General features: G+C 38.4%; 5 protein-coding genes across 5 annotated transcripts; 2 read left to right on the top strand and 3 right to left on the bottom strand.

Moving 5' to 3' along the window:
• The first annotated feature begins 926 nt into the window (after positions 1–926).
• On the top strand, positions 927–3,154 carry LOC106298414 (non-structural maintenance of chromosomes element 4 homolog A). The gene is made up of 7 exons (XM_013734530.1): positions 927–1,256; positions 1,339–1,419; positions 1,508–1,760; positions 1,839–1,929; positions 2,291–2,507; positions 2,595–2,686; positions 2,769–3,154. Exons 1-7 carry the CDS (start codon positions 1,019–1,021, stop codon positions 2,994–2,996), a joined length of 1,200 nt encoding a protein of 399 aa, XP_013589984.1. The 5' UTR covers positions 927–1,018; the 3' UTR covers positions 2,997–3,154.
• Positions 3,155–3,297: 143 nt separating this feature from the next.
• On the bottom strand, positions 3,298–11,730 carry LOC106300667 (AP2/ERF and B3 domain-containing transcription factor At1g51120-like). Its single transcript, XM_013736862.1, has 2 exons — positions 11,070–11,730; positions 3,298–4,188 (listed from the first exon to the last, which is right to left on the bottom strand). The coding sequence occupies exons 1-2, from the start codon at positions 11,649–11,651 to the stop codon at positions 3,298–3,300; spliced, it is 1,473 nt and encodes a 490-aa protein (XP_013592316.1). The 5' UTR covers positions 11,652–11,730.
• LOC106300668 (probable plastid-lipid-associated protein 12, chloroplastic) lies at positions 8,228–10,981 on the bottom strand. Its single transcript, XM_013736863.1, has 11 exons — positions 10,182–10,981; positions 10,055–10,108; positions 9,882–9,956; positions 9,674–9,796; positions 9,403–9,594; positions 9,229–9,312; positions 9,063–9,155; positions 8,936–8,989; positions 8,763–8,842; positions 8,578–8,685; positions 8,228–8,465 (listed from the first exon to the last, which is right to left on the bottom strand). The coding sequence occupies exons 1-11, from the start codon at positions 10,551–10,553 to the stop codon at positions 8,393–8,395; spliced, it is 1,308 nt and encodes a 435-aa protein (XP_013592317.1). The 5' UTR covers positions 10,554–10,981; the 3' UTR covers positions 8,228–8,392.
• Positions 11,731–13,140: 1,410 nt separating the features above from the next.
• On the top strand, positions 13,141–14,157 carry LOC106298338. The gene has a single exon (XM_013734442.1). It carries the CDS (start codon positions 13,193–13,195, stop codon positions 14,039–14,041), a length of 849 nt encoding a protein of 282 aa, XP_013589896.1. The 5' UTR covers positions 13,141–13,192; the 3' UTR covers positions 14,042–14,157.
• Positions 14,158–14,962: 805 nt separating this feature from the next.
• Positions 14,963–16,626, bottom strand: LOC106299661. Its single transcript, XM_013735718.1, has 4 exons — positions 16,524–16,626; positions 15,579–15,944; positions 15,382–15,494; positions 14,963–15,302 (listed from the first exon to the last, which is right to left on the bottom strand). Exons 1-4 carry the CDS (start codon positions 16,605–16,607, stop codon positions 15,140–15,142), a joined length of 726 nt encoding a protein of 241 aa, XP_013591172.1. The 5' UTR covers positions 16,608–16,626; the 3' UTR covers positions 14,963–15,139.
• Between the last annotated feature and the right edge of the window lie 5,264 nt (positions 16,627–21,890).

Raw genomic sequence — 21,890 nt, 5'->3', positions numbered from 1 at the left:
TATCTATCAAGGAAAATTTATACGACTCCAAAAGAACAATTCTACCACACTATTATGAATCAATTCCAAAGGCACCAATAACAAACACGTCACATACTTTTCAAAAAACAAAAAAAAAACAAATAACAAATAACATACATGAATAGCCTAATGACAAACAATCAGCATAGCAAACACATGCATTTACACGTTTTTCCTGTTTACTTTATGTTTTAAGCTCAACTATATTTAATTTTGTGCAACTATCAGCTATTTATTCTATTTTTATTGAATCGTTCAATGAAAAACACTTGTACTCCTGTCACTAAACACTATCAATTGAATCACTAGAGAATAAAACATCCGGACGCTGCAGGAATACAGTAATAGTATAAAGTTTACGTCTAACAAATTAGCCCAACTATATACTATGTAAGAATCGTTTGGGCCCAAAGGATTAAAAAAATGATGTTACCGAGAATAATTAACCAGTTTAAACCGAAAAGAAAACGTAATTCCGATTCGTAATATCACATTAATCGTGTTACAGCTGGTCCGGTGAAAGATTCTCAGTCAAACCAGACAAAAAATTTAAACTAAGAGCTGCTGGGCCCGCTCTAAAGCAGGTCCGTCCAAAAATATGCGTATGCCACTTAGCATGGAGAACACACGGTATTCTTTAGTAAAAGGCGAAAGAATAGTTCGCTTTGTGTTCACCACATGGCTGCGTGGTTTGCAATAATCAGTGAGAGCCTCTATTTATAACACAAACTTCTACTAAACTACTCCAACTCTTCCGATGTGGGACGTTAGACCAAAACAGCGTTTGTTATACAAAACTCCCCGTGGGCTTTAATGGGCCTTGTATTAAACAGATATTAGGCTTTCAACTTTTCATTCGGCCCAATAAAATTGAATCGGAAGCTTTGTTATTTGCTTTGGGCTCGGCGGGAAAATCGCCGTTAGGGTTTGCTTTTCACTTATTTGTTCTTCTTCCAACGCTTCCCCTTCCCTCTGGTGATTGTGGAATCAATCAATCATGAGGACCAGGACGGTGAAGCGAGAATCGGAAGCAACCGGAGAAGGCAGCGGTGGCAGAGACGGCGACGAGTCGGCGCGGTTTAGGGCTGTGAAGAAGGAGAAGAATAAGGGCGTAGCTTCCTCCGTGCGAATCGACGAGCCGGCGAGTCAGGAAGAAGAAGAGGGACATGAACAGGGAGTATCTGATCGGAGAGTTCTCAGATCTCAGTATCTCGCTCTAATCAACAAAATCAGCGGTACGTACGTACAGTAGCTTCTCTAATTGCTCATTGATTGATTTTGACAATTATGTTTTTTTTTTTTCCGTTTGTTTTGCAGATTCTAAAGATGATTTGACGAGTGTTGATTCTGATAAATTCTCCAGAATTTTCAATGAATTTGAGAATTTGCACCAGAAAGGTAACTCTTTTATTGATTGTATTAGCAATGATCAATCATGTTGAAAAGACTGTTTTTTTTTTTATGTTTGGTTATAATTTTCTTGCAGTTCAGAAGCCTAGGGAGCAAATTGCAGATGCTGAGGCGTTTCTGGATATTGCAAACACCATGTTGTCATCTGTCAAGTCTCAGTCTGTTAATGGGGTTTCTCCGGCTGAGTTTGTTAATGCTTTGGTCAATGGGTTTGGTCAGCCTTCTCAAAGGATTGACACCGATGAATCTGCCCCTGTATCTATAAAATGGAAGGATCTTGGGCTTGCTGTCTGTTCTACTGTTTTGGTATCATGTGGTTGTTCCACAATGTGAGTTCTCATTAATAACATTGACTTGCTTTGCAAAAAGTTGAGCATGTTCTGTTTTAACATCTGTTTTGTGATCAGGTTGGGACCTATGGACACTGAACTGAAGGAAAGGAAAAGGGCAGTCTACAGAAAACGTACAAAGCCTGGTGAAGGCTTTCGTCCCGATGAGGTAAGAATGTTTTTTTTGTAGATTCCATCTTTGTTTGAGGTTTTGACCAATAATGAGAACTAATATGCAGTATTAGTATACATGATTGTTCAATTGTGTCTTGTAGACTTCACATCTGTAACTTTCCACTCGTCACACCTAGCTATGCTGAGTGCTTTATATCCCAGCCTGATTCTGACGTTTTAGATTCATTTGCATGGTCTGCAATGTTGTATATGTCTTGAGCATTTTTTGTGATCTCTCACCTGTTGATTGGGTTCCTTGTGAAATAGGATGTGATGCTTTGTATGAAACTTGTTGATTGTAGTGTAGTTTGAATTAAGAACCAAAAGATCTGATTGTAGTTTATTGTGATCGCCAGGTCGACGATACACAATCAGAAGAGAAAACTGATACAGACAAGAACATGGCGATAATGTTTAACATCTTACGGCAAAAGAAGCGCGTGAGGCTTGAGAATTTGGTGCTCAACAGAAGATCATTTGCACAGACTGTTGAGAATTTGTTCGCTCTATCTTTCTTGTCCAAAGACGGACGAGTAGAGATCATTGTTGACAAGAATGGTTCACATTTTGCCTGTAAGATCACATTCCATCATCTTAATGTCTTTGTTTGGATATTCAATTCATTCCACTAACATCGTGATCCTCCTAATCTGTCTTCAGTGCCGAGAAACGCACCGGCTGCGAACCTGGTGGCGTCAGGGGAAGTCACTTACAACCACTTTGTGTTTAGATTCGATTTCAAAGACTGGAAGGTAACTAACTAGAATCTCACTCATACACCTCTCTATTGGTGTAGATTATTATCCTGAAGATGTCTTGTATTTGTGGTAACAGCTGATGTCTGAAATGGTGCCCATGGGGGAAGAGCTAATGCCACACAGAGAAACTGCAGTCGCTTCATCTTCTGGTCCCTCTGACTTCCCTCAAGATTCTCAGACAACACCGATAAGAAAACTCTCTAGAAACAGAGGTTTGGTTGTACAAGAAGACACTGTTGTAGAAGACTCTCCTGACGTTGAGGGCGATGGAACTCGGAGGAGATGTAAGCGGAAACTCACCTGAGAAGATGAGTCTCATTGTAGGGAGTATATAGAGTAGTACTAGTGATTTTAAAAACTCATTTTGCTGTTTGATATTCTGACATTTAACTTAATGTCTTCTTTAGGATTGCTTTGTTCATCGTAGGTTCTTAGCATTTAAATGGCTTTGTGTTGTCGACTCTCGAAAGGTTTTTCTTCTTTTATTTGACCAAGATAGATATTAGTCTAATTAATTTTAAATACCAAATCCAAAAAACAACACAAATCAAAACCATACTCTAGTTAAGTTTTTCTAAATATAAAAATCACTGATAAGAAAATAGCTATTGAATCCTAACACCAAACAGCATAAACCCTCCTTTGGTTTCTGTTTTCATTTCTTCCTCGGAAGTGTTGTGAACCATCTTGTCTACTTCCTTGGGAGGCGCGGAACCCGTCTCCGTAAAGTAGTCAACATCAATCATTAAGAAGCTGTTGCTTTGACCTTGTAATGTCTTAACATTGGTCGGGACATCACAATGGTAAAAGACGATCACATCTTTCTCCTTGAGTCTCTTCTCCCTGACGAAACCATTCCATCCTCTGGTGAAGACAAAGCTCTGGCTACTTCTCCAGTAACAATACCTAAACTTCCATTGTCTCATCGCCCTGTCATAAAACACAACCTCAACGTCGTCCAGAGCTCCTCCTATTTCGCCTTCTTCCCTCTCTTTCTGAACGTCGCTTATGAATGGCAAATGCTTCACCGCATGCTTCTTTGGTATCACAAGCCTGTTGAGTTTCCCAACATCGCTCGGTGTAAGTTCCTTGCTAAAAAGCGGCGTGCAAGAGAATGGGTCTTGCACTCCTCTCCCTGCTCGGCTCTGTTTTGATGCCGCCGCCACGATGTTGATGTTGGCGAAGTCCACCATCTGAGATCTTCTTCTGAGATACTCCATGAACTTGTGTTGGTAAGAACAGTCTTTGATCATGTTCAACACAGCTTCTGTTGTGTAGTTGGCTTGAAACGCCGGTTCATGGGTCGTGATTTCACACCAAGGGAAGTTCCGGTACGAGTTAGCATCAATACCTCGGAGTTTGATAGATGCGCTATCGTAAGATGCAGCGGCTTCAGCGGCGGACTTGAACGTTCCAAGCCAGATCCTTCGATGCTCAGCGTATATCTGAGCGCCCCAGTGACCGTTCGGTTGTTGAACCACACCTTTGTATTTTGTGTCGGACAAGACACTTCTTGTGGTCGTGGGCACATGAGGCTGCTCCATGGGGTTTGCTAGACACAAGACAGAGTTACTTGAGCCTGAAGTTTCCGTCATGGTCTTGGCTTCATTGAGGCTATTCATCCCTAAAAGAAACACAAAGACAAAACAAATACAAGAGACAGAAGCAACAAGAAAAATATATTTGAAAGAGAGATTTGAGGGGAAAAAATCAGTATTATGGTTCTCTGTTGTATCGTTGGTGATTTGTTTGGAATGTTACAGTTTCCATTTATGGTTTTTTCTTTCTAGTTTTTTTGACAGAGTAATTAATTACACCAGAGTCTGTTTATGGTGTGTTTCCCTTTTCAATGATATTCTTTTTGTCAGATTTATTTTGCTTGGTAGAAAATTAGTTTTACTTGAGAGTTAAGACAAAACAGGGGTCTAAGTTTTTTTTGGGTCTTAATTTAGACAATTAATAGCTAAATTTATATAATAATGAGTAATTGGTATATACCGTCCAATAGAATGGTCAAGATTAATTTTCAAAATGAGATACGGTCCACAAATAGATTATTTTCTGGATATTCAAATGAACCGTAATTAATGAGGCCATATCCACATAGTCAAACAATAATATAGTGGGATGTCTTCGAATCTTGATTACTTAGCACTAAAGTTTACCACTCGACCACCTATCGGGCGTGGATAAAGTTTCTTATTAGTTACATCTAAGGAAAAAAGCTAATTTGAACAGAGAAATTTAACTGTTAACCTCCATTTTATTGGTTGTTCTATTCCGGTTTGGTTACCCAGACCACCTCTAGCCTGAGTAATAGAATGATCTTTCGACGTAAAAAAAAAAAAAAAAACCTCCATTGCTGTGAAAAATTTGAAAGTTTAACAGTTAGAAAAAAAACATTTGAAAGTTTATTTATTTACATGAGCATTATAACATTTTTTTGGTAACCTAAAAATAATGTCCCCTGGACGCGGCTAATCTCTCCGATATGCAGGAAGATAATGTTATCATATAACAATTTCGTATTTCCTTTGTTGTTCTTGTTGAAACTGTTAGTGGGCAAGTCTTCCTTGTTAATGAGATTTTTTCTATTTGTCAGATATATCTTCTCGTTAGAAAAGTTAACTTTCCTTGAACAAAGCTGGAAAAATATTCGGATTTTTTTAAAGTTGTCTTAATTTAGACAATTAGTAATGAAACTTATACCATCATGTCATGTGGTTTCTTGTTTTTTTTTTTCTGGTTCTTGTTAGTTAAATCTCAAAACTATATTGATCAGAGAAATTTAACAATTTAACCTAAACAGTTTACAGTTTTTTTTTTCTTTACATGCATATTCATATAGGAGGAGCACTATAACAAATTTTTAATTTCCTATCATTGCTACATTTCTCGGATGTGCACAAAGACAATGTTATCAAAGCCACGACTTATTCTCATCTTCTCATCTGTGTATTTGCAGACACCAAAAGTAAACAAACATGTTTGTATTAACAACACATTGTTCTTTGTAAGCAGTTAAATGAATCATAAACTCTCTTGTGAGGCCAAGAACAAAGATAAAAAGAGATCTTACAGGACTTGAAGCTCGATATTGTTTGTCAATTCAATCGGATATCCAAATAGACCACCTATAATTGCTGCATCATCCATCTTCAACTCATAAGTGCTACCTCCTGGTTTCCTGCAGATCATGAGACCAATCAAGAACACACACAAAAAGTAGTAACATGACTTTGTAAAAGACAAATAGAAAACTTACAAGAATTTGCCTTTCATTGAGAATCTAAATGCTGCTATGATATTAACTTCAAACTTTATTCTTCCATCCTTCTCAATGATCTGAAATCAAAATCCTCATACAAAACAAGCTTAAAGCAACATATATACTATACTATGGGCTTTATTATTATTTTTTGGTCAATATATACTATACTATGTAAGACATGTAATAAAGTGTGTATCACCTGTCTTCCCATAAGACCATTTGCTGCATTTTCAAGCCAACTATCTGCATAAATCTGCAACAAAAAACCCAAAAAACCGCTTATTCTTGTTCTATAAACATGTGAAAGTGTTATCAGAGTAGTCACCTGTGAACTCCATATCATTTGCCAGTTTCCCTCTAGAAGTTCATAATCATCATTAGAAGCAATAAACTCATCTATAGCCTGTGGTTACACTATATAAATATGATCCATTGATTCTATATCAAAACCAAACACTGCTGAATTCATTACACATTACCTCAGATACTCTTTTGCCCTGAGATATGGTGGCTGAGAGTTTCTGCCTAGGAACTGTTTCTTTCTGAAGAACAAACGTTGTTCCCTGCGCTAAAGACATGCCACATTATTACATGATTCTAAACCCTTGTGCTATTTGTGATTTGGAGTTTCACAGAGGTTGTCACGTGTTTCCTCCTGAAATCATCCACCCTCATCGTCTTAAATCCTAAGTTTCAAACCTCTAAAGTCCCCATTGATTGGGAGGATCCATCCTCTGATTCAGATTACTCTGATCCAGATGTAAACTTTATATCAAATGAAGATCATATTGTTAAATGCAATTTTTTCGGAAAAATATCCAACCGGAAGAGGAAACCATATATTATCGTTGTTCTCCCTCGGATTATGTTTACTCTTGTCTTCTTTGTAACTACATTGTCCACTGAACATGTATTTACTTACCTCGTGTCATCAAGATCACCCGTCACCCGCACCGTCTCTCTTACACCTCCTCAATTGTACCTCTCATGAGCTATCTTGTGGAGTTTGCCGCAAAACCGTTGACGTCAACTACGGATCCTACTCTTGCAACAAGGGATGTCACTATGCCGTGCATTCCAAGTGTGCAACAAGAAAAGAAGTATGGGATGGGAAAGATCTTGAAGGAGTTCCTGAAGAAGAAGAAGAGATACTTGAGCCGTTATTGTGGATTGATGAAGAGACGATACAACATTTCAGCCATGGTCATCGCCACCTAAAAATTAATAGGAATGGCCGCCATGAAAACAAGTTTTGCCAAGCCTGCACCCTTCCCATAACAGTTTCAGATCGCTTCTATAGTTGTATCAAGTGCGAGTTTGTCCTCCACGATAAGCATCCAGTCACTCTATGCTACGGAAAATAAGAGACAACAGATCTCAAATATTGGAGTGAAATATGTGAAGGGAAACTAGATGCAACCAAGTGGTTCTACACGTGTACCTCTTGTACTGTCATTCTTCACATTACATGTTTTTTTTTTTTTTTTGATTAACCTGGAGGGATCTCAACCCCCAGGGGACTAACCCCTCGGGGCGAGGCATCCCATTTGTTACTATGGGAATTAGATACCCAATTGTCTGGCCAAACACTTGGGCATATCTGAGGAGGAGGATCGAACCCGCGGCCCTTATTAGGACCAACGAATTCGCCTCGCGCCACTCGACCACAAGCGCTTGGTTAGCTTCACATTACATGTTTATTGGGAAAGAAGGCACACTACATGAAGCCAGACCATAAGGTCAAAATCTATGGCAAAAATGTTGACATTGGATGTAACAATGGCAACTCCAGACCAAAGTGTATAAATTGTAGACGTCGCATCATATACACCTTGGTATTTAAGAGTGATGAAAATGAAAATTTCTGTGGTCTGTCTTGTTTATTCGACATGGGAACGACCGAATCAGAAGAAAGTGAGCCAGAGATTTTAAGAAGAGGCTGAGGTGGCATAAACACTTGAAGAGGCTGAGGTGGAGTCAGAGTCAAAGTCCGAGTTTGTGTAAATTGACTTGAATTGATCATTAGCTATGCACGTCGATCGCTTGTGTGTAAAAGTGGAGTAGTCTAGATAATATGTTCTCTGATACAGTTAATCTGTAAATCTTTTCCTGTAACATTCTCTGCGATTCGGTGTGGCCCGTATTGTTTAGTATTAACGCCCTCACTGTTTTTTTTCCTGGGTCTTTTAATGCATCAACGCCAATACATGTTATGGGAAGGTGTGTATAATTTGAAGTTGTAATGATAACTTAGAGTACTGCAGTGCGGTTCGGGGTTCTAATAGCAACAAAAACATATTAATATATGTACATATGTAGAAATTTTTGGGGTAGAAGTGTTACCATTGAAGCCAAACTATATGCATATTCATATAGGAGGAGCATTATAACAATTTTTTTTCCTGTAATTTGAAATCCCCTAAACGTAGCTACATTTCTCGGATGTGCACAAAGATAATGTTATCAAAGCCTCGACTTATTCTCATCTTCTCATCTGTGTATCTGCAGAGAACAAAAGTAATCAAACATGTTTGAATTAACAACACATTGTTTTTTTTTAGCAGTTAAATGAATCATAAACTATGTTCTGAAGACAAGAAACAAGAGATCTTACAGAACTTGAAGCTTGATATTGTTTGTCAATTCGATCGGATATCCAAACGGACCACCTATAATTGCTGCATCGTCCATCTTCAACTCATAGGTGCTACCTCCTGATTTCCTGCACATCATGAAACCAATCAAGAACACACACAAAAATGTAGTAAAATGACTTTGTAAAAGACATAGAAAACTTACAAGAATTTGCCTTTCATAGAGAATCTAAATGCTGGTATGATGTTAACTTCAAACTTGATTCTTTCATCCTTCTCAATGATCTGAAAATCAAAATCCTCATACAAAAACAAGCTTAATGCCGGTATGATAATAATACTATACTATATGTAAGACATGTAATGAAGTATGTTTACCTGTCTTCCCATAAGACCATTCGCTGCATTCTCAAGCCAACTATCTGTATACATCTGCAACACAAAACCCGAAAAATCGCTTATCCTTGTTCTATCAACAGGGGGAAAGTGTTATCAAAGTAGTCACCTGTGAACTCCAAATCATTTGCCAGTTTCCCTCTAGAAGTTCATAATCATCTTCCGCGGTATTAGCATTAGAAGCAAGAAACTCATCTATAGCCTGTGGTTACACTATATGAATATGATTCATTGATTCTAATTCAAATGTTTTTGTTAAATGCATTACACATTACCTCTGCTACTCCTTTGTCTTGAGATATGGTAGCTAACAGTTTCTGCCTAGGCACTGTTTCTTTCTGAAGAACAAACGTTGTCCCCTGCGCTAAAGACATGTCATCTTATTACATGACAACACTTAGAAAGCTTTTTAGTCTTGTGTATCAGAATCAAGAAACTCATTTTTTCACCTTGTTTCCTCTTGAGATCCTAAGGTTTCCTGAAGGCGACAAATAAGTAGTATCTAACCAGCCTTTTGCTTCATCACCAAGAAGTCTAAAAGGAACTGGATATGGAACTTTGAATGGAAGGAACTTCAATGCGAATGCTGCTCTATCGAAACGAAACAGAACCCTTTTGGGATCTTTGATGGAAGCAACTGCCTGTTAACGAAACAAAGAAGTTTAAATCCTTTTGAGTCTTAATGATGCAAAGAGTTAAACTGAAGAAGAAGAAGCTCACCTCAACTTTCAGCTCTCCAATGAAGTCAGAGAACTTAACAATGTTTGAAACACGAGGATCGTTTGTTGTCTTCAAGTAGACATCTTGAAACACAGTGAACACATCTACTCCTGTAAATGTTCTCTGCAGAGAAACAGATTCTTCTTTCTTACATTCAAATCATCAAGAAGATAGAATACTAATGATGAACTGTGTGACAGGAACTGACCTGAATTGGAGATGCAGTTCCAGGTCTTGTGGTGAACATTAATTGCCAACGACCTTCAATCAATTCAGATTCAGCCTAAACATTTACAAAAACCACAATGGGAAAATACACAAAACAATCAGAGAAGAGTTGTAACTTGAAGATGAAAGGCTTCACAAAGAAAACATTCATACAGGATTTGGAATGCCCTTTAAACCTTCAAGAACTTTCACAGCAGATTCCACATCCTACACAACAGAAAGAAATGTTTCAAAACCAGACATAAATCAAGAAACATGCAAAAAAGTTTTTAACGCATACATTGAGCTGTTTAGGAGAAGCAGATTTGCCACGGCCTTGAATTCCGATCAAAGCATCAATGAGTTTCATCTCAGCGTCATTGAATGACGACTGTTGTGTTTGGCCTCCAGTGAAGGTAGATGAAGACGAACAAGTTATGCGGAGAGTTCTGGATGAACCTAGTCTCTTGAAGGTTGTGTTAAGAAGATGGTATCTCGGAGAAGGCGAAGAAAGAGAGATAGGTGATGATGGGCATGGGCATAACAGACATGGCAACGACATCTCTACCGTGTAGAAGAATCTAAGAGATGCCATTGTTGATTGTCTTAGTGAAAGCTTTGCCTTTGAATGGTAATAATCTACACTTATAATGTGTGGTGCACAACAAACCATTGAACTGATAACGTAAATATCTTTTGGAAAATGAAATTAGTGGGAAGTATATTTTTCTCAATAAATTAAAAACAAAAACATGATTCTTTGTTATTACAGAACCAAACTAAGTTAAGTTCAGTCAGAACAAGAAGAGTTTAAAATCCAAATGGTCTTAGGAAACAAAAGCATAACTTTTTTTTTTTTTAATTACAGAATAACCAAACTAGTTTAGATCTTAAATATAAACAATTCAAACAGAACAAGAAGAGTTTAAAAACCAAATGGTCTTTAGAGAACAAAAGCATGAATCTTTTTTTATGACAGTACCAAACTAGTTAAGATCTTTTACAGATGAAACTATAAACAATTCATAGACAGATGAAGAAGTTTGAAAACCAAATGGTCTTATAAAACAAAAACATGAATCTTTGTGATTATTACAGAACCAAACAAGTTAAAGATCTTTTCGAAATGGTCTTAAAAAGAATTAGCAACAAGAATAGCTTGTCTACATCTCGCTCTAGCTTGTTCAATCCTCTCACTGAGAGTCTCTTCTTTAACAGAAGCTTTAACCATAGCCAAATCCATCTCCATCAACTTCAAAACCCTGAAAAGCTCAGTAACCATCCTCTCCTCAACTTCACCTTCGTCTCTCAAAACCTCAGCTTCTTCCCTCGCCCTCTCCGCGACTATCTCCCCAGCTTTAGCCAAAAGCTCCTTGGAACCGAACTCTCTCGCCATCAACCCTTCGAACTTCTCCAAGAAGTCCATTATCACGTACCCTTTTGGTTTCTCCAAGTTTATCTCTTTCGTTCTCTTCCAGCCGATCTCGAAGTTCGGTGGCTCTGGCTTCTCGATGCCTCTTTGTTTCCTGTCGCGTATGATCTCGGATCTTCGACGTTTCTCGATGGGGAACTTCTCGGCGCTTGTGGTGTTGATTGAGTCGGGTGAAGGTGTGAGGTCGAGGAACTGCTGATCTTTTGGTTCTGCGTTTGAAGAGCATTTTACTGTTCGACGAGTGTTGTGTGCGTTGAAGGTATAATAGGTTCTTGGAGCTGCGACGTTGAGACTCGTGGGAGATGAGAGAAGTTGAGGAACAAGAAGTGTGGAAGCCATTGAGTTTTAGCGCTTAAACGAGGGAGAGGACTGGAGAAAAGATAAGGCCTTCCTTCAATTGACCAATCGTGTCGTTTATTTATTTTATATAAGTGATGAATTTGATTATATAATGTCATTTTAATATGACAGCTAGTAATAATATATAGCGTATTAAGATAATATTAGATTTTAATCTACTTTTTTAATTTTTAAAATTCAAAGTTATTTACTTTTAATTTTTTTTCTTTCGGATAATTAGTCTTTTTTTTAATAATGACTGTACACGTAAAATTCGAAAATATGTTGACCAATCTGAAGTTGTTTTATATCATTTGTTCCTTAAAATTTTGATTTAAAAGTTTTCCTTGCGTGATTACCACGTTTTCACAAATTTCATACATCACTGTATTAAATTTTGATTTTAATAAAATGTATGTTTGAGATTTTTTGGGTCTTGGATCATACTACCTCCTTTCCCGAAAATAAGATGTTTTAGGTTTTTTTCTTGTTCCACAAAGATAGATTTTCTATATTGTGAAGGTACTTTTTTTATACTTTTGAGAAACATTAATTGAGAATATTTGAATTGATTAAATTTCATTGGTTGAAAGTTATTGGAAAATGTATAATAAAGTAAAAAATAAATTAAATTATAAACATTTATTAAATTCTTAATAAGCGTGCATACCGTAGAAAATCTTACTTTTCAAGAATAGAGAGAGTATATTTTATATAAAGAAAATTTGGCAGACAGTAGTACTAGGTAGTAGGGACATGTATTTTATCCTACCTAGGGACATATATTTTATCCTATATCTGAATCTGTATCTGAACCCGATCCAAAAAACCCGAACTAAAATCTGAACCGAATTAATAAAATACCTAAACATGTATTGAATTAGTAGAGATTGGACATCTGAATCCGAACGGGTAATAACCGAACTCGAATGAATATCCGAAGATAACTGGATATATGATTACTTGACCCTATATTTCTAGTTTACTTCTCTAATGTTATTCAAAATATTTATACTAAATATGGTTCAAAATCAGATAATATACGTATAATTATGAACAAAATCATTTGCTACTCACTTAAAATACATATCAAGCTCTTGTTCTTTACATTAACAAAAGTTGCATCTAAAATTTTAAAATAACAACTAAACTAGTTTCTCTCTAATTTTAAAATTTTATCTCGAAACTTATTAATAGTTTAATCTATTAAATTAGAAAATCAGTTAAAAGTATATATATTTTAAATACATAAAAACTTAAAAAAATAAAGAATTTAGTTTTTTCCTTCAAAATCAAAATATCCAAACCCGACCTAAAATAACAGAACCCAAATTTAAAATATTTGAACCCGACCTGAAATATAAAAATATCCAAAGAGATTTTATACCTTTATACCGAAATATCCGAAAATCAGATTATCTAAACCAATATGTTACATATGTAAAACTGACTAACATATAAAATAACTGTGTGGATATATATATATATAAGATTCAAGAAAAAAAAAGCGCAAATTATTGGGGAGACAACACAACACAACAATGAGTTTCTCGGTGGTCTTGTTCCAGAAACCCTACCCTGCAACACCAACCTTACCCATCACTACCACCTTCACAATCTCATCATCCTCATCATCTTTCAGACCAAGAAGAAGACTACCTTCTTCAACCAATCGCATCTTCCCTGTAAACCAACCAAAACCCATAACCAAAAATGGCCAAACCGAAACCCTAGCCGCCAGAGACACAATCATAGACTTCGGCAAGCACAAGGGCAAAATGCTCGGCTCTCTGCCCTCCTCTTACCTCAAATGGGTCTCCAAGAATCTACGCGCAGGAGACACCGAGTACTGGGCGAAGCTCGCAGACCAAGTGCTCGAGGACGATGTTTATAAAGACAGAATTGAGTGGGAGTTTGCAGAGAAAATCCTCCACGGAAGTGACGAGAGTTTAAAGAAGAGCAGAGAAGAAGAGGTAAGCTCTGTTTCGATGTTGTTGGAGATTAGCGAGAGGTTTGGTTGGGACAATGAGGATAAGATTGGTTGGAGCAGAGTCAACTTCGAGCTTCTGGGGACGAGCAAGGGTGGTCGGATTCCTAGGTTGGGAGAGGATAGAGGAGATATGGTGAGAAGGAGAGAGGTCAAGAAGAAGAAGGGAGAGGAGGAAGATGGTAGTGGGTGGAGGAGGAGAGAGAGGCGTGAGAGGATGAGGCAGAGTCTTGGGAGAGAGAAGGAGAATGATGATGGCAAAACGGTGAATAGGAGTGATCAGAAGGGTGTTCTGGGAAGGTTAGGAGAAGTAGAGAAGCAGATTGAGCCGAAGATTTATAGTCCTTTTCCAGGACGTGAGAGTTTGTTGAAGAAAGTTATGAACAAGAGAAGGTCTCAATGACACATAAAGAGTATGTTGTGTTAGTATTAGTAAAGGCAGTTCCTTTGTGTATCTGAAAGATCAAAACTTTACTTATTCATCTCAAGTTCAAGTAACTTCCTAATCATTTTCATACTCCTCAGCATCCAAGAATCATACATAATCCACATTCTGCAAAACCATGGTTCTTCCCAAAGCTTACAACTTTTTTGCACAATGAGTTATATATTATAAGAACCAAGATTTTTAGTGCATTCTTCTTTTCATTTACATGATAATCATAAATCATATATTATAGCTTCTATCTATATGCTAAAAGTAAGAACCCGAAAAAATTAAAACTAAAATAAAGTTGAGAAAAAGACAAAAATAGTACTAAATCAAGTTTTTGTTCCCAAACTAGCACTCAAGGTCAAAAGTCACAAAAATAGCACTTAATGTTTTATCAAAAGTCACAAACTTAAGGTTTAGAGTTAAAGGGTGGGGTTTAGGATTTAGGATTTAGGGTTTAGGGTTTAGAGTTTAGAGTTTAGGGTTTAGAGTTTAGGGTTTAGAGTTTAGAGTTTAGGGTTTAGGGTTTAGGGTTTAGGGTTTAAAGTTGAGAAATGAGGTTTTGGGGATAAGATTTCAAATTTTGAAAAATAAAAAAATTAAAATTTTCAAAGGATAAACTTAGAAATGTGCTATTTTGGTCATTTTAGTTTTTGAGTGCTATTTTTGTGATATAAACTTTGAAAGGTGCTATTTTGGAGATTTGCCCAATAAAGTTTTGTCAATATCGTTTCAATAACTCTTAGTTGGCCATCATCTTTTTTTTTTTTTAATAATTTGAAAAGCCAAAAAATATCATAGTTTCTATGAATTGTCCATGCAATCATTAAAATCAAAGGTTGACCATGTATTATATTTACACAACAAGTAACCGTGTTGTGAATATGCACTTTCTGCATTACAAGACCCCAAGAGGAGGTATATATACAACAAGTAAAAAAGACCTAAAGAGGACAAATCTATAAATGGAAACAGAAGAAGAAGCTATAACTTTAGTAAGTAGTGGGTTCTATACATTTGCCGTTGAAATCATCTCTCCCATGTCAATATCAGGAGTACACTCAGTCATTAGTTGTTGCTGTCCTCGTGGTTACCATGGCAAATGTCGAAGTAAAGATGATCCGAAGTTGGGAAGTGGACTTTGACCAGTTCTGACCAAAACCTATCGCCTGACACAAGCTTCTCCATATTCGCTTGCAGAACTCCAGGAGCAAAATGAAGTGTATGCATCCTGACATTGTAACATAATAAAATAAGATCATGTATAGAGTTGGAATCATTTTTAAATGGTACTAAGAAAGAAAAAAAACCTGCTACGAGAAGCAGAGTGATTAAATGTGAAATCTTGATCCAACTTTTGCCACTGAGTGTGTTTTAGTGCCTGTGGATTAGTCTCTATGAAGAACGTTGGAGGTTTTCTCAGCTGTTGAGAAACAAACATCATAATCATTACAAGGCTATCTATCAAGAGTCTTCTTTGACCAAATGTGTGTATATAAGTAAGTACCTCGACACTAAGGATTCCGGTTTGATCATGTGGATGGTACCATGGTTTAAGAGACAAGACATCACACCATTGCATCTCAATCTTCCTACTCCTCCTTCTCGTTGTTTCTGTTGTTACGTCGTCTTCGAGACACTCCCACATGATCTTCTTATATGCAAAATAGATTTTACCCTTGAGATCTTGCTCGTAGACTGCGTCGCGGGTCCATTCACCAATTGTGATCTTCGAGATTGGGAAACTCATAGGTTTTGTCTTTCCAGGGGGAGTTGAGTTGGAGTCATGACGTTGTTGTTGTTGGAGTGATTCAATCTGCTTGAGAAACTCTGGAGTGACTGTTAGAGCCAAGTTTAAAGGTGGGTACTCTACCTGAAAAAAAAAAAAAAAAACAAACCATTGAAATTAATAATAAAATTTCCAAAATAAAAAATTAAATAAAAGACGAATATGTAATCGTTTAAAGAGTACAATTACTAACAAAATCCGAGAAGGATAACGATTAAAAAATGACTTGAAAACCCTAATCAAGATCAAGAAAATGTTTATTACTATATCACAAGAAAAACAGAGGATGAAACAGCTGAGAGAAAAGGATTTAGCAGAGTAGATTAACGATATCTGAGAGATAAACCATAACAGATAACTTGAAAACCCTGATGATCAAGATCATGAAAATGCTTATTACTATATCATAAGAAAACAGCAAAAAGGATGAAGCAAAGTTCAGAAAAAACAGAGTACAATGGTGGAGAAGAGAGAAAAGATTGAGCAGAGTAGATATAAGATTATAATTAGTAACCATGTCTGAGGGATAAACCATAACAAAATAACTTGAAAACCCTGAACAAGATCAAGAAAATGCGTATTACTGTATCACAAGAAAACAACAGAAACAGAGGATGTAGCAAAGTTCAGAAAAACAGAGTACAATGGCGGAGAAGAGAGTACCTCTTCATCAACAGATCCAGTTATCTTGTTCGGTGATGATCCGCCATTGTTGGAAGCTTCAAGTTCTTCTTGGGATCTCTCCATCGAATGTCAAAGCTCCTCTCTCTCGCTCTGTAATCAAATGTGTTTGTTGCGTAGTTTAGATTTTGCCTCGCTTCATGATTATATATATCACGTGTTTTTAAGGCCCGTTAAAGTCGGGTCCACCCGGTTTTGACTACCGGGTCGAAAACTTTTTATCCGCTCCCTAATTAATAATTAAGATAAAAAAAATAATCAGGTCTATCTTTTTCTACGAGTTTACATTAAATTTTGTATCAGTCTGAACTTTTAACCTAGGACGTATTTGTATTTTATTTAAATTTTCTACAAAATTTATATCGAAAATGTTGCGCCCGTCTTTTAATTAACAAATAAGACATATTATTCACATTATCCTCAACCGTTAAGAATATTTTCTAAGGATTAAATCCAAAAATCTTACAAAACAATACGAAAACGAATAGAAATCGTTTAAGAAAAAATTATCGAGTCTAAAAAATATTTATAAAGAAAATTCCACAACCAAAAGGTGAAACAAATGAGTTTGATTTATCCACTAGGAAAAAGTTGTTGACTGCATGGTCCGCAACATATTGATATCGGAGAGGGTCTTGGAGCATGTTTATCCGGGATTTTTAGTGAGGTTTTTAGTGTGTGGGTCCCTATAAAACCCTTAAGGATCGATTACAAAAACTACTAATTAAAAACCGATTTTATTGAGTTTCTTACACTGTTCGCGGACCCCAATGACTTGTGGCGGTCCGCGATTGATTTGCTTTTTAATTTTTTTTTTAGACATTGGTAAGCATTGTTTTAAAAGAGTGATGATGGCATTCCTGCTCCGAGAAGCACTCAACCACCAATCCCCATTAACAATAGCTTCTGACACTGTCGCATCCTTATGCATACCTGAGACCGCCGGTCCTCGCTCACCAGTTAGATGAATCAAAGGGCCTAACTTCGTCCAATTATCGAACCAAAAACTCTCTGTGAGACCCGACCCAATTTCGCACACAACAAACGGCCTAGCAACTGACCTTAGTTTGCACAGCTTCTTCCATATCCAATTGTCTCTCCTGCGAGGTTCTAGCTCCCAAAAATTGCTGGACCCAATCATATGTCTCCTCATCCACAAGACCCAAAGAGATCCCCCAGCCGCAAAAAGCAACCAAATCAACTTCAGAGCTAGCACTTTATTCCACTCCGCTAATCTCCTTAATCCCAAACCTCCTTCAGCATTTGGAGTGCAAACTGTTTCCCATTTAATCTTAGCACCTTTCGCCGACTGAGGTGCTCCTCTCCAAAGGAAGGCATTACACATTCGCTCAAGAATCATGATGCACTCGTTAGGCAAAATGAAGATCGAAGTCCAGAACGAAATTGTTGAGTATATAACAGCTTGGATAAGCTGAAATCTCCCCGCAAAGGATAGATGTTTCACCGTCCATGAATTGAATCTCACTTCAATCTTGTCTAGCAATGGTTTGAAATCCGACTTCCTCATCTTCTTAGCAGAGAGAGGAACGCCAAGATATCTAACTGGGAGCGAACCTTGCTTAATTTCCAAAGACTCCGCCATTTCCAAGCAAAGAGAGTGACTACCACCATCGATCATCAGCTCTGTCTTCTCCCTGTTCACAGCGAGTCCTGATATCTGCTTAAACTCCTCCAAAATCTCCAAAATTCCCCTCAAAGACTCTTCAGTCCCATCAAAAAAACCCAACACATCATCCGCAAAGCTCAGATGCGTGATAAGAGGCTCTTCACAGGAAGGATGGGATCTGAAACGATTGTTCCTAGCTCCTTCGTCTAGCATTTTTGATAGCACGTCCATAACAAGGACGAAGAGAAGAGAGGATATATGATCTCCTTGTCTAAGCCTTTTTTTCCCTTTGAAATACCCGTGAAGTTCACCATTGATTACTATGCTGAAGGATGCAGTAGTGACACACTCTCTGATCCAATTTATCAACACCTCCGGTAAACCAATGGCATTGAGTAGCCTAAGAAGGAACTCCCAGTTAAGATTATCATATGCCTTTGCAAGATCAATCTTCAAGCATCCTCGAGATACCCTCCCCTCCACATGAAAGTCTGTAACTAACTCTGAGGCTAGCAGCACATTCTCGCACAGCAATCTCCCTTGAAGAAACCCCACTTGATTCCTTTGTACTACTTCATCAATAAACAGCTTGATCTTCCTCTTTAGAAGCCTTGCGATCACCTTATACAATGTGGAGCACAAAGAGATTAGTCTGAAAAGACTGACTCTATCTGCTCCTACAATCTTCGGAATCAAAGCTATCGCAGTGACATTAAACTTCTGCAGCATTCTACCTCCCACAAAGAACTCCTTCACCGCAGCCAAAACATCATTACCAACAACTGACTAGGCCTCCCAATAGAATTCTGCTGGGAAACCATCAGGCCCCGGGGCCTTGCTCTTTGGCATAGCAAACAACGTTGACCTGATCTCCTCTTCACTTGGCACGGCACCCAGCTCCTCAAATAACGAAACAGGGCAACGATATGTCATCAGATTTTGTATTTCGATCACTGAAGGAGGCGTCGTTGAGATTGACACTGATCCAAGAAGATGATGGAAGTAGGAAACGACCATATCTTTGATCTGAGCTTTATTAGTCACCTTAGCACCAAACTCATCATAAAGATATCTGATGGCGTTCCTTGCTTGATGCGCTAGAACTGATTTGAAGAAGAACTTTGTATTAGCATCCCCCTCCTTCAACCATCTGATTCTTGACTTGGTTCGATAAAAAATCTGCAACGCCTCGTTCAGATACTGCTATCTCTTACGAGCCACAAATTCTCTTCTAAAGATCGCCTCTGATGGAGAATCCAACATCTCACTCTGAATCTCCTATAGTTCCTCCATGGCGAGTTTAGTTTTCTGCTGAATATCAGCAAACCCAATCCTATTTATCCTCCTACAAGCCTTCTTAACTTCTTTCAATCTCTGTGCCAGTGAAAACAATTCCGATCCAACAGCTATCTCCTCTTGCCAAGCAGCTAGTATTAACTCCAAGAACTGCGGATGGGTTGAGAGGAAGGAGAAATACTTGAAGCTAACCTTTCTAACTTCAGACACCGTATTCAAATCAACTACACACGGTGAGTGATCAGATTCTCCTGGGGCGTCAAACTGAGCAGCAACATCTGGAAAAGTTTCCCTCCATACTTCATTACCTAAAGCTCTATCAAGCTTACGAATTATTGGATCCTCTGGTCTGTTATTTGTCCAGGTGTAGAAGGTTCCTCTAGTTTCAAGGTCCTCCAACTCACACTGCACCAGAATATCACGAAAATCCTCCATTCCTCTAATTGGTAGCTCGTATGGCAGAATGGAGAAATGCTCATCAGCGTTCAAAATCTGGTTGAAATCTCCAAGGATGATAAACGGCTTATATCTCACCAAATGATGATTCGAGATACCTACTAGCTCCTCCCATAACCTACCCCTTTGCCCTTCTGTGTTATGCGCGTAGGCAAAACCCACAGTTAGGGAGACTTGAGAAGCTGGGTCGAATACTCCACAAACCAACATCTGTTCTGACTTTTTGAAGACCACCACGGACAGTGACTGATCCCAAACAATCAAAATTCTCCCTCCATCAGTCTCTGAATAATTGCTATCAAAGCTCCAACCTTGAAGCAACCGTGACATCAATGAAGCTGAATTCTCTTCTCTCACTCGAGTCTCCACAAACGCACCAACTGACCAACCCAAACTATTCAAAAAACTCCTTACTTTATTTTGACGACTGCTATTACCTAAACCCCTAACGTTCCAAGCAAAAATCTTCATATGTACAGATTTGAAGACCGAATGGCGGTTAGAGGTGAAGCTTCTTTCTCGAGGTTGATCCCCAGGTCCGAAGCGAAAAACCATGCTTAGGAGGTTGTTTCTTAAACGTAGAATTCCACATCTCTTGTCTGATAGCTTTGCGAATCGCTTTAGGATGCTTAAACCAAAGCCTTTCATCTTCTTCATGGTCAGCATCAGGAGGAGTTTCCGGTTCAATCTCTCCTTCTTCTCCTACTTCTGAACTTCCTTTAGTGATCACCACATTCCTTTCCTTCGGGGAAGCTAGTCCAGAGAGCTCTCCTAACTGAACTGCTAGCCCAGAATCAAAGGAAGACTCCCCTTTTCCTTCCAACTTATCATCCAGTTGCTGATGAACTAAATGTTCTTCAACCTCCTGAACACTTGGACCAGGGTTCACCCCCTCAGACTCACTCCGAGCACGGGAAAGTGACCTCCCTCCTCTCTTATGTTTCTTTTTCTTAGTTTTCTTTGTCGACGGTCCACTCTGTTCAGAAATGACTTGTTCACTCTCCTGAACAGCTTTACCACTCTCTTGAACAGTTTCTTCTGGTGACGGCTTCAGACTGATCTTAGTCGACGTTGAAACCATTCTATCTTGAGGAACACTTCCCTCCGATTCCTTTTTCCTCTTGGTGATCGGTTTTAGGCACCTATTTATCAGATGTCCATATTTCTCACAGTTTAGACGTTTAGGTGGGAGACTAGGGTATTCAACTTTAATCCGAATCGCATTGCCTTGAACATCTCTCACTTCGACCAGCTTGGGAGGATCCATCTCCAGAGTTATCTCTATCTTAACCTTGGTAAGGATCGAGACGATACTTCTCTGTGTGCAGAGGTTCACCAATAGCACTTGACACCACACTGATTCCATCGAGGAAATATAGCTGTGGTGGCACATTCTTTAGAACTGGCCAAGTCGGTGCAGAGCTGAGTTCATGGTCTTGAAGATTTCCTTCTGCAGACCAAGGGTAGACTAAGAAAGCGCAATGATCAACTTGCCAATAGCCAACTTGTAGTACCCATTCCCTGGTTTGGATCGAAGGAATGAAAATGAGGCAGCTTGTTGGCGACGTTGTACGAACAGTAATGTTTCTGAACTTCCCCCAAACTGGATTCAGATCTGCGATGATTTTTTCTGGGTGAGGCCTACGACCGTGAAAATGCGCCACTATGTGGTCTTTCCGCATTTCGGAAGCCTGGAGCAGTACCTCTGGCGGGGCTTGTACCACTGGAGTTCCATCTTCGAGGTAAGTCGGATTCGATATCTTTCTGAGATTTCTGAGAGACGCTTTAAACCTTTCGGCATACGTGGGAGCTGAAGAGGCGGAATCGCTGCCGGAGTAGAGGGGATCTGGAGTTTGGCCTCGATTTGAGACTTAATCGCCTTCACTTCCTTCTCCGAGACTGCAAAAGGAGTACGCGAGGACACCATATCAGCGAAGGAGACCATTTTTTGTAAGAAGGGGGGGGGGAGG

The sequence above is a fragment of the Brassica oleracea genome, chromosome C6 (assembly GCF_000695525.1).
Source record: "Brassica oleracea var. oleracea cultivar TO1000 chromosome C6, BOL, whole genome shotgun sequence".
Taxonomy (NCBI): Eukaryota; Viridiplantae; Streptophyta; class Magnoliopsida; order Brassicales; family Brassicaceae; genus Brassica; species Brassica oleracea.
The sequence above is the reverse complement of the archived record's forward strand: the minus strand, read 5'-3'. Positions and strand labels throughout refer to the sequence as shown.

Bases quoted from the DNA above. Each gene is read 5' to 3' on its own strand.
- LOC106300668 (XM_013736863.1), bottom strand. From the start codon at position 10,553: ATGGTTTGTTGTGCACCACACATTATAAGTGTAGATTATTACCATTCA. The intron at 9,156-9,228 runs GTAATGTGTAAT...GTGTAACCACAG, and splicing joins AAGACAAAGGAGTAGCAGAG to GCTATAGATGAGTTTCTTGC. The intron at 8,990-9,062 runs GTGACTACTTTG...TTTGTGTTGCAG, and splicing joins AAATGATTTGGAGTTCACAG to ATGTATACAGATAGTTGGCT.
- LOC106298414 (XM_013734530.1), top strand. From the start codon at position 1,019: ATGAGGACCAGGACGGTGAAGCGAGAATCGGAAGCAACCGGAGAAGGC. The intron at 1,420-1,507 runs GTAACTCTTTTA...ATTTTCTTGCAG, and splicing joins TGAGAATTTGCACCAGAAAG to TTCAGAAGCCTAGGGAGCAA. The intron at 1,930-2,290 runs GTAAGAATGTTT...TGTGATCGCCAG, and splicing joins AAGGCTTTCGTCCCGATGAG to GTCGACGATACACAATCAGA.
- LOC106300667 (XM_013736862.1), bottom strand. From the start codon at position 11,651: ATGGCTTCCACACTTCTTGTTCCTCAACTTCTCTCATCTCCCACGAGT. The intron at 4,189-11,069 runs ATTGAACAAGCT...GTCTTGTCCGAC, and splicing joins AAGAGACTCTCAGTGAGAGG to ACAAAATACAAAGGTGTGGT.
- LOC106298338 (XM_013734442.1), top strand. From the start codon at position 13,193: ATGAGTTTCTCGGTGGTCTTGTTCCAGAAACCCTACCCTGCAACACCA.
- LOC106299661 (XM_013735718.1), bottom strand. From the start codon at position 16,607: ATGGAGAGATCCCAAGAAGAACTTGAAGCTTCCAACAATGGCGGATCA. The intron at 15,495-15,578 runs GTACTTACTTAT...GTTTCTCAACAG, and splicing joins CCGGAATCCTTAGTGTCGAG to CTGAGAAAACCTCCAACGTT. The intron at 15,303-15,381 runs GTTTTTTTTCTT...TTACAATGTCAG, and splicing joins CACTCTGCTTCTCGTAGCAG to GATGCATACACTTCATTTTG.